Source organism: Populus euphratica, unplaced genomic scaffold (assembly GCF_000495115.2).
Source record: "Populus euphratica unplaced genomic scaffold, PopEup_1.0 scaffold185.1, whole genome shotgun sequence".
NCBI classification, from domain to species: domain Eukaryota; kingdom Viridiplantae; phylum Streptophyta; class Magnoliopsida; order Malpighiales; family Salicaceae; genus Populus; species Populus euphratica.
In genome coordinates this window covers 428,500-446,783 of record NW_011499982.1, presented here as the reverse complement: position 1 = coordinate 446,783, position 18,284 = coordinate 428,500, and the positions used below count along the sequence as shown (strand labels likewise).

General features: G+C 30.5%; 1 protein-coding gene across 2 annotated transcripts; it reads right to left on the bottom strand.

The window, feature by feature from the left end:
• Positions 1–1,899: 1,899 nt before the first annotated feature.
• Positions 1,900–14,993, bottom strand: LOC105139876 (laccase-15-like). Of its 2 annotated transcripts, XM_011046507.1 has the most exons (7): positions 14,876–14,993; positions 14,319–14,470; positions 14,076–14,201; positions 4,500–4,618; positions 4,282–4,410; positions 2,408–3,352; positions 1,900–2,277 (listed from the first exon to the last, which is right to left on the bottom strand). In XM_011046507.1, the coding sequence occupies exons 1-7, from the start codon at positions 14,972–14,974 to the stop codon at positions 2,147–2,149; spliced, it is 1,701 nt and encodes a 566-aa protein (XP_011044809.1). In that variant the 5' UTR covers positions 14,975–14,993; the 3' UTR covers positions 1,900–2,146. The 2 variants fall into 2 exon arrangements, with proteins under 2 accessions (XP_011044809.1, XP_011044810.1); XM_011046508.1 differs by lacking the exons at positions 14,076–14,201; positions 14,319–14,470; positions 14,876–14,993 and adding exons at positions 4,862–5,013; positions 5,423–5,572 and having other exon boundaries at positions 4,500–4,744.
• Positions 14,994–18,284: the final 3,291 nt, after the last annotated feature.

Below are 18,284 nucleotides of genomic sequence, written 5' to 3'. Positions count from 1 at the left end.
AAATGATAGCAGATAGTTTTTTGTAGTGGTTACATGTATGTATTTAACTCCTAAGATCACATTGGAAATTTATTACAAAAAAAAAAAAACACGTCCTATCTAATTGTTTTATGTACTGTCCTTGCAGTGTTTGGCAGTTTTTTGCTTGATCTGCCCACTCCGAATACTCTCTTTCGATCTCATTCATGAGGCCAAAACCAGCAAGGAAAGAAAGTGACCTTTTACCAAACAATATTATTTTTTGGAGTCCAACAAAAACTAGTGTAAGAAATTACTTCGTCGCATGTAATTGGGTATATGCTTGAAAAGCATCGCATGTAATTGGGTATATGCTTGAAAAGCACGTAAACTAGTGCTGATATAAAAGTTTTATTTTTTTATTTATTTTAAATTAATATTTTATTTATTTTTAAATAATTTAATATATTAATATCAAAAATATTTATACCAAAAGCACGAAATATTTCCTTCCAGCCAGCAGTCAGCCACTTCATTCACCTCACAAAAAAATTGAGGGTTAACCAGACATACTTCGAGTGTGATGTGACCCATCAAATATATATAAATATAACTAAAGTTATTAAATCTAGATCTGCCTAGCGGTTTGATTTGGAACTGTCTAATTTAGTAGTTAGACCGGTTTAAATTTATTAAAAGACTTGATAAAACTCGATTGACTCAGTTGATCGACCCATAATCTAAAAGATCTAGATAAACTCGGATGAGACCTGATATTTTGGAGTTGGGTATGCTTGAGATGGGGGTTGGTGTTGGGTTCTCATTTCTTCCTTCTAGCACTGACTATTAATGAATATAATTGGAGATGTAAGAAAACTTACAAGCAAGATAACTAAAAATGACTAAGAAATGGCTGGCAGGAGAGGACTGTAATTGAAACGTGAGCCTCGGGGAAGGCAAAAGAGAATAGATTAGATATTTGAAGGAATCCTCCCCTCCTCCTCAGTTAAATCATATAAGTGATTATATAACTCGTCCAATCAAGAAGCTGGTCAACTATTTTGTTTGTCCTTTTGATGGCTTCGATTTGAAGAAGCTTTTCGCTCACTCGTTTCCTCTTCGTTAGCAGGTCTTGGTTGTCGAGTGGGAGGTGAACTAAACTCACAGTTTTAGGAGAGAGAGAGAGGCAACAAGAGCAAGGACTCTGCTTCTGGGCTTCCAACAAGTCGTGTTCATCCCTACACAAAACTGATGGTTCAAAAATGAGAGACAATTTGGTTACTTGAGATGAAGTCAAAAAGGATAAATAAATTTTGTGAGGAGATGGTGATGAGATGAACCTTTTCTCTGCACAAAACAACCAACAACATGATTGTCAAACATTCATCTCACTTCACTGCCTCTTATTGTTCACCTTTTATCTTTAACCTAACCTAAACTTTAAATAATCTGAGTTGAGTTTTATGGGTTAATCCGGGTCAATTTAAGTTAACCAATAAAATTTAAAATCTAATTTTTTGACCGTGTCAATCTCTAACCGAGTTTAATAACTTTGGATATAACTAGCAAGTGGATTCACTTGCGAGGTTTTTTTGAAATTTATTTTAATTTAAAGTGTAGCAATTAAAATACATATTCACAAAAAAGAGAGTATTTTTTAGCTAAAAGTATCCTTTTTATTCATTTTTTAAAATTTAATAAAAATATATTTATTTTTACTCACAACATGATTTTTGAATAAAAACTAGGAGCAATCAAACTAAATATTGTAAACACTTCCGATAATTTGAATTAAAGAGAAAAAATATTTTTCTTATCATGCCACACGATCTGTTGCCTTTATTTCGAGTGCTCCCAAAGTATTAAAAAAAATCATTTTTGAAAAAACTTAACGATCCCACACACACACGCTAATCATCTAGATTATAGGTACAAATTATATAAAGCCTTAAGAGGGGTGATCACCCATGAAAATATTTATTCACGCAAGTATGAGTTTTATTGCAGAGGCCGGTACTGCGGCGCCTACGAATAGAAATAACCAAAACCTCCATGCACCTAGGATATTTCCCAGCTTTCCAGCAGAATAGCAGAACTAGGGTTACATTATTCTTGCAAATCATACAATAATAAATTAATAATGCGACCAAATAATTGGCATAACATATGCTAAACAAACAAGAAGCGTTTAACACGGTGGCATATAGGGAGGTGGTGGTAGCATTTGGGCTTTCTTGCCTCGACCGTTCTTGATTATGAATGCCATCTCCATACCCCATGACAGATGACGCTCCAGATGGCAGTGCACGAACCATACTCCTGTTACAAATTAAATGGACACATGATGTTAGATCTGCCTCGTAATCAGAGTAATTATGAGAAATAATACTCTTAATATTATACTTTGCTGGTTATTATATATTTAAATGGTTCTGCTACTTGTATTTACCAGGATTGGTAGCCTTGAATCTTATGGCAGACCAGCCATTTTTGGGAACAGCAATGGTATTTTGAAGAGGAGGGTCAACAAGATTGTATCTCAAAGGGTCTTTATCCTTGTCGAAGTTGCCAAATCCCCAACCAACAACATAGAAGCTTGTTCCATGTATGTGCATGGGATGATCAGTGCCAGCGGCCACATTTGTCCCTTGAAAAACAATCTCCACCGTCGAGTTATACTCGAGCACTTTCACTTCTGTACCTTTTGATGGTGTCTCATAAATCAATGGGATAGAATCCGCAGTGAAATTGAAGAACAGGGGTGGTTTATCAGGAAAGTGATCACCGTAAACACCATTGATTTGATTATAATAAGCTCTTAGTATATCCATACGTGTAGGTGTCTGAAAGCTTATGTTGTTCACACTAGCAGCTAGTCTAGACTGGGTCGCCCCACAAGAAGTGTTTGCACACGTAAATCTGTTAACAGAAACAGTGAAAAATAATGGAGTGCTTATGCTCAAGGGGACATGAATTGGATGATTATTATCAGCTAAGCTTCTAAGACGGCCAGTGAAATTAACCGATGCAGTTGTGTCATTAAAATAAGGAAGGTATGGCAATGAGGGAGTGGAGGATGGAGTGTAGTTGCCATTGTACTGGACAATGGCTGTGGTTGTTGTGTTGTCAAATTGCACACCATTGGCACTAGAGTAAACTTTGGCAGCCATGTAATAGTGGTCCAGTGGTTGGTTTGCTTCTAATAAAACATCAATGGTTTGGCCAGGTGATATTGCTACATAATCAACTTTCAGTGGTTTAGTGTAGCTGGCATCCGTGCCGACCACCGTGACTTGATGATCGGTGATGGAGAAAAAGAGAATGTCTTGAAGGGCAGCGTTAATTAGGCGAAGAAGGTAAGTCTTGCCACAGTCCACTGATAGCTTGAATGTATCTGCAATTAGAAAGACAAGGTTTCCATTTAACAGCTTCAAATAATACAAACGTTCCACTGATCTGTATAGATTCTTCCCTCTCTCAACAAATTTCAAGTCAAACTTCACGTTTGAAATAATAATAATGATGATAATTATAAAACTCAAACATGTAATATATTAAGGATGCAATGTAGTAACCAATTTGATTGTCTCTGGGCCGGGAAGAAAGAATAGGCTTCTAAGAAATCATGGGTAACTTTCATTTTGCCCCACAGGTTTATATATTGTTTTATTTTCATCTAAAACCTTTGATTGATTCCAATTAAATCCTGTGTCTTTCATCATCTTCCAATAAGTCCCCCATCTTTTATTTTATTCTAACCAGCCTCCCATCTTGTACTTTTGTTCCAATTTCCCCCCTCCGTTCATTTTCACTGGGTGTGTGTTTACAAAATATCTCAACATCATCTAAAAATAAAGAGAAGAATTTTAAGAAAAACAAAAATAAAAATCAAGTTTGAATAAAACTCTTTGTATGTGTTTGATATTGTGGTACATAACATATTTGAGATTTTGAGATTGTGGTAAAAATTATTTTTCAAAGTATGTTTTTTGAAAATACATTAAAATAATTATTTTTATTTTTATTTTTAACATAAGAATATCAAAAAAATTCAAAAATATTAAAAAAAATTAATTTTTTTCAAAAACATTGTTAGACTATAAAAACAAATGCAACCACATAATATTTTTTGAAAATAATTTTTATTTGGAAATGTATTTTTAAACAAAATACATTTTTGTAATGCATCTAAACACAATTTGTTTCTTGAAAGGAAAAACAAAAACAGAGCTGAATCAAAGGGGTAGGATTGCTCTAGATATTAAAGAAATATAAGGCAAAAGTAAAAGTGAAAATCTAAGCAATTGTATAGTGGCATTGTACCCGATTTTGAGCAAGGATAAAGATCACCAGGTTGACCATTGATCGTGTAAGCATCAGAGACATTGGGGTCTGCTCCCGAAGCACGGAATTGATCAAATATTTCAAATATGTCCTTCTTCCACCACTCTCCTGCATTTCATGAAATCAGTGGTCAATGCATTCAAGTCTTCCACGGCTGTAAGAACCGAAGTTTTCTCTTAAAATTGATGCTAGAATACCTAAAATAATCGGCACGTCTGCATGAGGCGTAGGGAAAGGATATTCGGTTCCTTTCTTGGGATATATGACAATCGCACCATAAACAGTTGCTCGTGTCCAGTCACTGTGAGCATGCCACCATAAGGTTCCTTCTTCGTCAGAGAATATGACCCTCTGACTGAATTTTCCTCCTGGTTGAATTGGACACTGTGTGATATATTCAGGACCATCTGACCATGGATATTTTGGCTGTTTCACTCCATGCCTAGGATTAACAGTGTTAATATTGCTAGATATCTCTGCCGCCATGCATATCGTGGATTTGCATCGCAAACAGCCCAAATTTCGAGACAGAAGATCAGATATATATAGAGGGACTTACCAGTGAATGGTGATGTTATGAGGGCTCTTGTTAATAACATCCACGATGATGGTTTCTCCTTTAGTAACGTATAGTGTGGGGCCAGGAAACTGTCCATTGACGGTCATTATGTTCTTGGTGCTGCAGAGTCTTGTGTATGGAACATCTTTTACCTACAATGAATGTGCACATACGCAAAACTACAAATTACGAATGAGCTTATAAAGTAAAACATCTAATCTCTCCTAGTTACTCCTTAGTACCAGTTTTTTTCTTTTCAATTTTTTGTGTGGAAAAAGTCGATATAATAAAAAGACTAACAGAAGATAGCCAAAAATAAAATAAAACAAAGAATGTGACCGGTGCACCGATGATCATTCTAGAATCTAGAGCAGTTAAATCAATATCCTAAAACGTTGATCAATTTGAAGTGTGTCTACAAGCTATTCCAAATGTCATAGCACTAATTAATGTAGTATTTTAAATTTCTTCCTTTTCATATCATAAAAAGAAAGTTGAACTTATGTTACGAAGATGATCGCATGAAAAAAATAAAAGATAAAATCAGCACGTAGTACATACCACAAAAGTATGATGAACTATAGCTTGGCAACATAGGAAACCACCAAATAATAGAAACCTTAAAATTTGAAAGGCTAGAACTCTCATGATTGGCATCATTTTCTTAGCAACGAATAAATTCTTGTTTCCCTCTTGATGACCAACCGAGCTGTCTTCTACCGGTATTTATATGGGTAATAAGGAGCAAGACGACAATTTAGCTGGAGAAGTTCATGATAATTTTGTATTTCTCAACACCGAATTAGATGCAAAGTGCTTCATTAACTACTTTGAAAACTATGGGGTTTGAGTAACCGTGTCTCTCTCTCTCTCTCTCCGCTCTCGATATCACTGTTACTCGATTGTTTGACTCTGCTTTAACATTGTCAAAGCTGAGTGTGACTCGTTAGCATTTGTTTTTGGCTTTAGTGCAGCTAACAAAATTATTTCCCGTACGAGAAAATGGAGTACGTGGAAAAACAATTCTACACAGGAGTATGTGGAAAAAAACACTGAGGATGCTGATTTATTATCGAGATCAAACAAGAAAATCAATGTCGGGACAAAAAAAAAAACCCTAATGAAGAAATCTCTCATTCAAAAATGGCTTCCAACTCCAAAAATGCTTGGCGACTGGAATCATCTACAAAGACTCCCTTATGGGAAGTTATTTTTTTAATATTGTGTCTTTGAAGGAGCTGGGACAAGTTGAAGATTACATATTCGAAGATGAGGAGATTGAAGAAGAAGACGAACTAGACTATATATTCGCTAATCTAATTGTCTACAAAGAAGAAATAAAGGATCAAGGAACAACATGGAAAATAAAAACAACTAACAAGTCAGAAGAAAAAACTATAATCGTATTCATCGAACTATATATTGAGTTTGTCCAAAACTTCTTAAAACCTAAAAAAATCTTAAATAATACAATAAAAATAATAATACTAAAAATAATAAAGATAGTAACCCACTAAGATCGAAGTTATATAATATTCTCATTTTTTCATGGTCAAGATAAGAACCTAATCATTTAATTTTCTCATAACAAACCATCCTTATAGCAAATAATATTCAATGTTTTGGTGTGTGACATCTTCTTTAATGTTTAGTCTCCATACGCTTCATTTTCGGGTATTAATGCTATGGCTGCCCATAAAGTTAACATCATATATTTCTCATTCTGGTTTCGAAGTTGGACTTTCAAAAACTTCCTCGACAAAGACGTTCACAATATGTTTCGGGTGTTTTTTTTATTACATCTGAAAGATTTTTCTTGATTTTGATGATGTTCATATAATTATTTTTGTATTAGTTAAACAGTTAGATACAATTTCTGTCTAATAATTACATAATATTCTTTCTTTCTTTCTTTCTTTGAGAAAAGTATGTAATATTCTTATATCATTTAAAATTTCATACTAAAAATAAATACATATTGGGAATTTCACATTAAATCATTTGCTTATTATGCACAATTTTCTATCATCTGTTTTTATTTTATTATGCACAATTTATCTATTTTTTTGTGTTAACCTTTAATTAGTTGCGTGTAATAATTCATTACAGGTGTCCAATTTCGATTTGGTATATAGAAAGAGAGGATCGCTTTACACGGAACATTGAGAAAAACCTTGTACTTTTGAAATCGTTGTGGAAATCATCAACGTTTATTTACCAAACCAGTCCAAGAAACGTAACAAAGTAATAAACTCAAAATAAATGTTTGACAGCAAGTTGAAAGGTTCCCATCCCACCAAACCCGCGTTATGTTCTGCCTGCTGATCCAGAAGATTATACCTAATAGGCTTAATTTATTTTTAAAAAATTAAAAAATATTATTTTAATATATTAATAAATAAAAAATACTTTAAAAAATAACTAATTCATATTTTTAAACAGATTCAAGTGAAACATTTGAAGGCATGGTGAAATTACATGTAAAGTGATATTTCACATTACATTATAGATATTTATTTTTATCCTGAAAACTTTTTTTTTCTCAATTAAATTTTTATATGACCAGATTGATAACAAATTACTTTTGATTTGTTAAAAAAAAAATACTAGAATTAAAAGATAAATAACCAAAATAAAAAAGATAAAGAAATTAGATGACAGTTTAAAATTTTTCACTAAGATTTAGATTGGTCTTTAAATTTTTTAATTTCTAAATTTTTTATTCTTTTACTGCAGAAACATTAGATTCCCTTATTTCTTAAATTTCAATTCTAACAATTAATTAAAATTGACTTCAAAACACCAAAAATATTTTAAGTTGCATTATATAATAAAAATGATCTTAAGTTAAATAACTCTTTTAGGTATTGAAATATTTCAATATGAGTGATAAACTCTAATCTCAATATATATCCAACATATATTCAACATCAACTAAGTAGAATTTTAATGCATTCACTATTAAAAATGTAAGTATAAAAACTAAATACCATGAGGAACATTTAACTTATCTTCTCTACTTCAAGCATTATCTAAAATTCTTAGTCTACAAGTAAGCCCTTACAGTCAAGCCACACATAAGTGAATTTCAAGTCATAAGTGCAAGCAACTGATATATTTATAGTGAAATAACTTTGCTATCATTTATATTTTGATATATTTTATTTGAAAACCTTAACTGAAATATGTGTTTCATCTATAACGCTATTATATTATTTATATTAATAAGAATTATTACATGAGCTCCATGAATATTATTAGAATAAACATATTTATATAATAAAATACCTTAAAGTATGGGTAAAATCTTTCTTGACTACTAAGTATTTGTGTTAATACCTTAAAGTATGGGTAAAATCTTTCTCGACTACTAAGTATTTGTGTTGGGATTGTAGAACTATTTGGTTAAATTAAAAACTGATATTCAAGTGTTATTAAAGCTCTAAGTACTTGGTGAAAATGACGATTACCAATCTAAGTAGATCAGCAAAATAAAATAAAATTGAGTGATAATGACATAAATTGAAGAAAAATCTTCCCTTACTTTTTATGTTCTAGGTGATGGCATTGAGAAGGAAGAAAAGGGTTTGAAATTTCTTGATCTCCTTCATTTCTCTCAAATTAGATGGAATGAAAATTGTGAGTTAGATGATTTCATACCAAAAAAATGAAACCAAATGAGAAAATTTAAGAGAGAGAGGTTGGAAGCTTGGGGGATAAAGAGAGAAAGCTTACTAATTGGAAGGAAAAAAGAAAAACTCTTGAAAATTATTGCAAAGGCTTATCAAATTGGGTTAATGGGTAGTGATAAGATATTTTATTTTTTATTACATTCGTTTTTCTTCTTGATTTTAGTGGGGGATTGAAAATCCTTGATTTTGATATTTCTAGGGTTGATGGGCATTTATGAGTAAAAATGTAAAATTATATAATTATCGATTAATTATGGTTGTTATAACATAAATAAAGATTAAATTAAAGAAAGTAAAACTAATTATGGAATTTGAAACATTAGAGTAGGTGCCCATAGTTTGGAACTTTGAGAGATTTAGAAATCGACTAAATTGTATTGATTTTTTATGTTTTAATAGTGTTAAGAATGTTTGAAATTAGTTATGAATATTCTAATGTGAATTGCTTAGAATTTAGTTATTGTTAGTATATTTTGAAATGATAAAAATATAAAAATTGGTTGAATTGTACATGTTTTAGTATTTAAATGATGTTGTTATGCTTAATTTGGATTGGTATGATGATGATAATTTGTTATACTCGATTGTGATTCACGTGGAATAAATTATTTGGATATTGGTTTATGTTTGTTAAATGAGAAAATGAAATCGTGAAAATTGATGGAATTATATAAATTTTAATGTTTAAATGATGTTGTTATACTTAAATTGGATTTGTATAATGGTGGTAGTGTGTTATACTTGATTGTGATTCATGCAAAACAAGTTGTATGGATATTAGTTTATGTTTGTTAAATATGAAAAAATAAAAGTATAAAAATTAGCAGAATTATGTAAATATTTATTATTTTTAATGTTGTTGTTTATACTTAAAAAATTGATTGGGAGTTTGTAATCTAAATGGTTGTATATTTAGATCTTGCTTGACAAGTTAGTAAAATAAGAAAATATATGTTGGATGCATAATTGTATTAAGAAATGTGAAATTGTATTTAAATACGAGTTGAAAATATAAAAAAAAATTGAAATTATGTTTGAGAAACAAATTAATAGTACAAAAAAAGATGTTAATGTGTTCAAGTAATTATGGATAATAAGCTGAAATGGTTTGAATGCTAATTTGGGGATGCTTTCACAAAAAAAATTAAGAGAGGTATCTGAGGAAGCTGAAATGGTTTGAATGCTAATTTGGGGATGCTTTCACAAAAAAAATTAAGAGAGGTATTTAAGGTTGGTCTGGTAATCAAAGGAATGCATCCTACCAAAGTGTTAAGGTGTTGTCACTTAATTTTTTTTTTTTTAAATATTCCTATTAAAATTTCTTTATACATGTATAGAAATTGTTTTAAAAGAAAATCGATTGCATTGACAAAGATTAATTATATAAATTAAAGTTGGTTATATAGATGAAGACTAATCATATAAAACAATTATAATAATTTATTTTTATTTTTTTAACCTCATATCAAACTCTACATGCTCTACATTAAGGTAACATAAGTTTTTATTTCATGTCTTATGTTTTGATTAAACTCAGTAATGGATAAGTTTTGGGGAAAAAATAATTTTTTTTGCATGAATTTTAAAAAATCACCCATTATTTTTTTTCATACTTCTTCTTTTAATTGTATTTTATATGATAAAATTAAATTTTATTTCATCAAATTGCCCACAAATTCAATTCTAAAATTTAAAAAATGAGTAAATGGAGAAATTTTGGATGGAATTGATTTTTTGCATGAATTTGAAAAATTTCATGATTTTTTTTTTATCTTGATCCTTCTTCTTCTAATTTTTTTATACCATAAATCTAAATCTTGTTTCATCAAATTGACCTCAAATTCAATCCAAAAGCTGAAAGAATTTTAGTAGGTATAAATTAGATGGTTAAATCATATCAAATCTTAGGCAACATCATCCAGAAAGAACTTAGGCAAGACCCTTTTTCCAATTCTAAAACTATGACTTTTACCTTGGACAATCTCAAAATAAAGAGCATACGCACATTGTAAAAACAAATAAAAAGTCAAAAACACCATAGAAAAGCGCACACAATTTGGTTCTAGCCTTAAATAAAAGCAGCAACAACGAATGGGTAGCATCAAGCATGTCAATTGTATTTTTGGTATGAAAATATCGCAATGAAAAAATTAGAAGCACAATATTGAGAAATTAAGAATTCGACTTAGCAAGGGAAAAGGGCACTCGAGGCAGAGACAACTTGAAGAAGGAAGTGAGGTGATTATCATGTATATATTGCAAAGGAAACTCTGGTTTTGATGTCATGTATATATTGAAAAGAAATATAAGAAAAGCCATAAAAGAAAAGTAAAAAATTCAAAAACAACTGCACCAAAACTAATGAAAGAAATATGAGAATAAGCTAAAAAAATCTGGCACGGCAAAGGAAAAATGAACCTCAGGAAGAAGGAACGCAAAACATAGGGTAAAGAATCAGTGAAAAACAAACTAAGCCAAAAGATTTGATAAATTACAAAATCTAAGCGTAATAAAATAACAAAACAACATAAAAAATAATTAATTAAGTAATCTAAATGCAATATAATAACAAAAACTCTCTTCTTCTTCTTCTTCTTCTTCTTCAAAAGATTAATCATTTTCATTGCTAGTTGAAACCTCTAAATTCCCTTTTTTTTTTTATCTTTGTTTTTTTAAATCTCATTTTCTTCAACAGGAAATAAGGTTTCAAGTCTTCATTTGTCATCATTCAAGATCATTTTGCCTTTAAGAATAATAATAATTAAAAAAAAAGGAGTATATTTTTTAGAGCCAAGAAAGATTAAAATATTAGAAGCCATGGTAAATTAGTAGCTTGAGGTAAAAAGAAAACACAGGAGAGGAAAGAAAAATCAAATCAAATCAAAGAAGGCAGACTAGTGGTTGGTTTACGTTTATTACAGTGCAAAATTGCATCAAGATGTTGCCACTTAATTATATGTAGGATGACAAAATCTATGGTAAAAAAAAAAAATCAAAGCAAATAAGAGATAAATAATCTTGTTTTCTTCCGTAGAATTAATTGTCGGAACATGTTCCATTGTTGGCGATTGGAGGAGGATGAAAATACAATTCTTTTTTTTTATTATTTGCTTGCTAATTAATTACAACTTTGCTGACAGTCCCACCATAACTTCTATTCCCGAAGCAAGCTCCATCACGGCACTTGAAAGAGAATGACTTCGGCATATACAGTAAGAGAAGTCTAGTTTTTTTTTTTTCCTTTTAAATGTAAGCTAATTGAACAGAAAGAAACCAAAATCAAAGAAAAAGAAGAAATCAATCACTTGTTTTCAGCTATATTTTGGAGGTACATAAATTGTAATAAGTGTTTTTTTTTTTATTTACGTGGGGTGTTCGGGCCAGCTTACACACACCACGACTAATCTTCATAACATATATATATATATATATATATATAAAGAAAAGTAAAATTTTTACGAATATGCTACATACTTGTTTCTCTTTGTTTCTATAAACAGAGTTGTCATATTACAACTAAAATACTAAAAAAACTAGAATTCTTTTTCCGAATTAATCCACTGAAAAGGGTCACTCCATCGGTTTGTCTTGGAATCCCATTCATACTGTCGTATCAAATGATCTATGTTGTTTGCTGTTTGTTGGTTTTCCATATAATGCATACAATTTTGGTAGTTGGTTAGGCTGGGTTGATGGCTCTACAAGAATCAGCGGTTCTTGATCCTTCTAACCCCGTACGTTCTTGTTTTGGGTTTAGTAATCTTTATGTAATGAGATTGCATGGTCTGGAACATGGGTTTTTGATCATATGGACTAATATGTAAATTCAAGGGGTGTGAAAGGTTTTGATCCTTCTATTCCAGGACAAATAACCTCTCATCATGTTATAGCAGGGACATTAGACATATTTGTGTGCCTATTCCATTTTAGTGTTTGTCCGCCTTAATGTTTATACAAAGGATGATTACATATGTGAAATAGTAATGTTTTTTTTTTTTCCAAGTTTTGTTGTTGTTTGAACTATGTGGTATTATTCAATAACTATTCCAATTGAGTTCTTTGGTCCAACTCATTATCAAGGATCAAGGATACTTTCAATAAAAAATATATCAAAAAATTGTTATTGAGCTGATTGGAAAATCAAAACTTATCTGAAACTTAGTATAAAATTCTTGAAAATTAACTTTTTATATGATTACATCAAAAATAATCCAATATATATATATATTATATGGTTACATAAAAAATATATATATATTATATGGTTACATAAAAAAAAAAATTTGGTTGTCATAGTAGTGTTGATGGAATTGTTAAAGACAATGTTGTTTTTCAATAACAAAATCAAAGTATAATATTGAACTTACAAGAGTAATTGTAGAGTTCTATAGTTGTAAACTTAATGCATTTAATTAAAGTAATCCTAATACTATAAAAGAAATATATTAGACATGCATAATTGAATCAAAATTTTAAATTAGATTGTTCAACTTTGAAATTCGACGATGTAATTTAAGCATTTCAAGTGATTGGTTTACTTTTAGACATTCTTCTTTTTTTTTTTATGTGGGTTGTCCGGGTCAACTTGCGCGCACCACGACTAATCCCCACGGCCCACTGAATACCCTGCAAACCTAGTAGGCATGTAAGGCACCGTAGGGGTGACAGGCGTGCACGCCAGGGCTTGAACCCAGGTACAGTGGAAGGAGACAAGTCCCTTCCACTGCTAGGCCAAGCACTGGAATGCATTCTTGATTTTCCTTACTTTTGTTATTTGGACACATATGGTATATATAATGTTCAAACATTTGTCATAGATTTTTTTTATGGTATTGATTCATATTTAGGTGCTTGGATGGAATTTGGAGAATTTCAAAAACTTGGAGATCCAAGCAACAAGTAGTTTTTACAACATTAATTTATGATTTTTTATCTCTATTTGTTTTTAATTTGACATATAGTATTCGGGACATAATGATTTGAATTATTGAATTATCTTTGCTTTGATTTCTTATATTTTCTTTTCTTTTCTTTTCTTTTTTAATCCAGGAATGCTCTAATTAAACAGTCATGCAAGCTGTAATTGTAAACTATTATTTAGTTTATGAAAGCATCAATTTATTCATTTCTTTTGATATTGACTGCTTTAATGGGCATAGTAATGGCTCTATTTGCAGTATTTCCAAAAAAATGTTTTACCAATCCGGCAATATTTTACCGTTTTGCATCTCATCGGAGGCTGTAGCTAGCGAGCTCCTCTAACGTGAGCACTTCATTTTTTTGACTAATTCAATTCTAAGTCATGCCCGCACGTAATAATCTCATGGATGACTGTTAGAGCAGACTTGCTATATATTACGAAGATTAAATGCATCATGGCATTAATCCGGCGCCTCGAGCAATCGAAGATTTGACGAAGTTAAAGGAGTATTCTCCTATATTCCTGGTTTTACTAATATCCTTATTTATCAATGCTATAATAATATGTATATTAACAATTATTTTCACTGTGAGCATGCCACCATAACGTTCCTTCTTCTTCAGAGAATATGACCCTCTGACTGAATTTTCCTCCTGGTTGAATGGGACACTGTGTGATATATTCAGGACCATCTGACCATGGATATTTTGGCTGTTTCACTCCATGCCTAGGATTAACAGTGTTAATATTGCTATATATCTCTGCCGCCTTGCATATCGTGGATTTGCATCGCAAACAGCCCAAATTTCGAGACAGAAGATCAGATATATATAGAGGGACTTACCAGTGAATGGTGATGTTATGAGGGCTCTTGTTAATGACATCCACGATGATGGTTTCTCCTTTAGTAACGTATAGTGTGGGGCCAGGAAACTGTCCATTGACGGTCATTATGTTCTTGGTGCTGCAGAGTCTTGTGTATGGAACATCTTTTACCTACAATGAATGTGCACATACGCAAAACTACAAATTACGAATGAGCTTATAAAGTAAAACATCTAATCTCTCCTAGTTACTCCGCGTACCAGTTTTTTTCTTTTCAATTTTTTGTGTGGAAAAAGTCGATATAATAAAAAGACTAACAGAAGATAGCCAAAAATAAAATAAAACAAAGAATGTGACCGGTGCACCGATGATCATTCTAGAATCTAGAGCAGTTAAATCAATATCCTAAAACGTTGATCAATTTGAAGTGTGTCTACAAGCTATTCCAAATGTCATAGCACTAATTAATGTAGTATTTTAAATTTCTTCCTTTTCATATCATAGAAAGAAAGTTGAACTTATGTTACGAAGATGATCGCATGAAAAAAAAAAAAACAATCAGCACGTAGTACATACCACAAAAGTATGATGAAGTATAGCTTGGCAACATAGGAAACCACCAAATAATAGAAACCTTAAAATTTGAAAGGCTAGAACCCTCATGATTGGCATCATTTTCTTAGCAACGAATAAATTCTTGTTTCCCTCTTGATGACCAACCGAGCTGTCTTCTACCGGTATTTATATGGGTAATAAGGAGCAAGACGACAATTTAGCTGGAGAAGTTCATGATAATTTTGTATTTCTCAACACCGAATTAGATGCAAAGTGCTTCATTAACTACTTTGAAAACTATGGGGTTTGAGTAACCGTGTCTCTCTCTCTCTCTCTCCGCTCTCGATATCACTGTTACTCGATTGTTTGACTCTGCTTTAACATTGTCAAAGCTGAGTGTGACTCGTTAGCATTTGTTTTTGGCTTTAGTGCAGCTAACAAAATTATTTCCCGTACGAGAAAATGGAGTACGTGGAAAAACAATTCTACACAGGAGTATGTGGAAAAAAACACTGAGGATGCTGATTTATTATCGAGATCAAACAAGAAAATCAATGTCGGGACAAAAAAAAAAACCCTAATGAAGAAATCTCTCATTCAAAAATGGCTTCCAACTCCAAAAATGCTTGGCGACTGGAATCATCTACAAAGACTCCCTTATGGGAAGTTATTTTTTTAATATTGTGTCTTTGAAGGAGCTGGGACAAGTTGAAGATTACATATTCGAAGATGAGGAGATTGAAGAAGAAGACGAACTAGACTATATATTCGCTAATCTAATTGTCTACAAAGAAGAAATGAAGGATCAAGGAACAACATGGAAAATAAAAACAACTAACAAGTCAGAAGAAAAAACTATAATCGTATTCATCGAACTATATATTGAGTTTGTCCAAAACTTCTTAAAACCTAAAAAAATCTTAAATAATACAATAAAAATAATAATACTAAAAATAATAAAGATAGTAACCCACTAAGATCGAAGTTATATAATATTCTCATTTTTTCATGGTCAAGATAAGAACCTAATCATTTAATTTTCTCATAACAAACCATCCTTATAGCAAACAATATTCAATGTTTTGGTGTGTGACATCTTCTTTAATGTTTAGTCTCCATACGCTTCATTTTCGGGTATTAATGCTATGGCTGCCCATAAAGTTAACATCATATATTTCTCATTCTGGTTTCGAAGTTGGACTTTCAAAAACTTCCTCGACAAAGACGTTCACAATATGTTTCGGGTGTTTTTTTTATTACATCTGAAAGATTTTTCTTGATTTTGATGATGTTCATGTAATTATTTTTGTATTAGTTAAACAGTTAGATACAATTTCTGTCTAATAATTACATAATATTCTTTCTTTCTTTCTTTCTTTCTTTGAGAAAAGTATGTAATATTCTTATATCATTTAAAATGTCATACTAAAAATAAATACATATTGGGAATTTCACATTAAATCATTTGCTTATTATGCACAATTTTCTATCATCTGTTTTTATTTTATTATGCACAATTTATCTATTTTTTTGTGTTAACCTTTAATTAGTTGCGTGTAATAATTCATTACAGGTGTCCAATTTCGATTTGGTATATAGAAAGAGAGGATCGCTTTACACGGAACATTGAGAAAAACCTTGTACTTTTGAAATCGTTGTGGAAATCATCAACGTTTATTTACCAAACCAGTCCAAGAAACGTAACAAAGTAATAAACTCAAAATAAATGTTTGACAGCAAGTTGAAAGGTTCCCATCCCACCAAACCCGCGTTATGTTCTGCCTGCTGATCCAGAAGATTATACCTAATAGGCTTAATTTATTTTTAAAAAATTAAAAAAAATTATTTTAATATATTAATAAATAAAAAATACTTTAAAAAATAACTAATTCATATTTTTAAACAGATTCAAGTGAAACATTTGAAGGCATGGTGAAATTACATGTAAAGTGATATTTCACATTACATTATAGATATTTATTTTTATCCTGAAAACTTTTTTTTTCTCAATTAAATTTTTATATGACCAGATTGATAACAAATTACTTTTGATTTGTTAAAAAAAAAATACTAGAATTAAAAGATAAATAACCAAAATAAAAAAGATAAAGAAATTAGATGACAGTTTAAAATTTTTCACTAAGATTTAGATTGGTCTTTAAATTTTTTAATTTCTAAATTTTTTATTCTTTTACTGCAGAAACATTAGATTCCCTTATTTCTTAAATTTCAATTCTAACAATTAATTAAAATTGACTTCAAAACACCAAAAATATTTTAAGTTGCATTATATAATAAAAATGATCTTAAGTTAAATAACTCTTTTAGGTATTGAAATATTTCAATATGAGTGATAAACTCTAATCTCAATATATATCCAACATATATTCAACATCAACTAAGTAGAATTTTAATGCATTCAGTATTAAAAATGTAAGTATAAAAACTAAATACCTTGAGGAATATTTAACTTATCTTCTCTACTTCAAGCATTATCTAAAATTCTTAGTCTACAAGTAAGCCCTTACAGTCAAGCCACACATAAGTGAATTTCAAGTCATAAGTGCAAGCAACTGATATATTTATAGTGAAATAACTTTTCTATCATTTATATCTTGATATATTTTATTTGAAAACCTTAACCAAAATATGTGTTTCATCTATAACGCCATTATATTATTTATATTAATAAGAATTATTACATGAGCTCCATGAATATTATTAGAATAAACATATTTATATAATAAAATACCTTAAAGTATGGGTAAAATCTTTCTCGACTACTAAGTATTTGTGTTGGGATTGTAGAACTATTTGGTTAAATTAAAAACTGATATTCAAGTGTTATTAAAGCTCTAAGTACTTGGTGAAAATGATGATTACCAATCTAAGTAGATCAGCAAAAAAAAAAAAAATTGAGTGATAATGACATAAATTGAAGAAAAATCTTCCCTTACTTTTTATGTTCTAGGTGATGGCATTGAGAAGGAAGAAAAGGGTTTGAAATTTCTTGATCTCCTTCATTTCTCTCAAATTAGATGGAATGAAAATTGTGAGTTAGATGATTTCATACCAAAAAAATGGAACCAAATGAGAAAATTTAAGAGAGAGAGGTTGGAAGCTTGGGGGATAAAGAGAGAAAGCTTACTAATTGGAAGGAAAAAAGAAAAACTCTTGAAAATTATTGAAAAGGCTTATCAAATTGGGTTAATGGGTAGTGATAAGATATTTTATTTTTTATTACATTCGTTTTTCTTCTTGATTTTAGTGGGGGATTGAAAATCCTTGATTTTGATATTTCTAGGGTTGATGGGTATTTATGAGTAAAAATGTAAAATTATATAATTATCAATTAATTATGGTTGTTATAACATGAATAAAGATTAAATTAAAGAAAGTAAAACTAATTATGGAATTTGAAACATTAGAG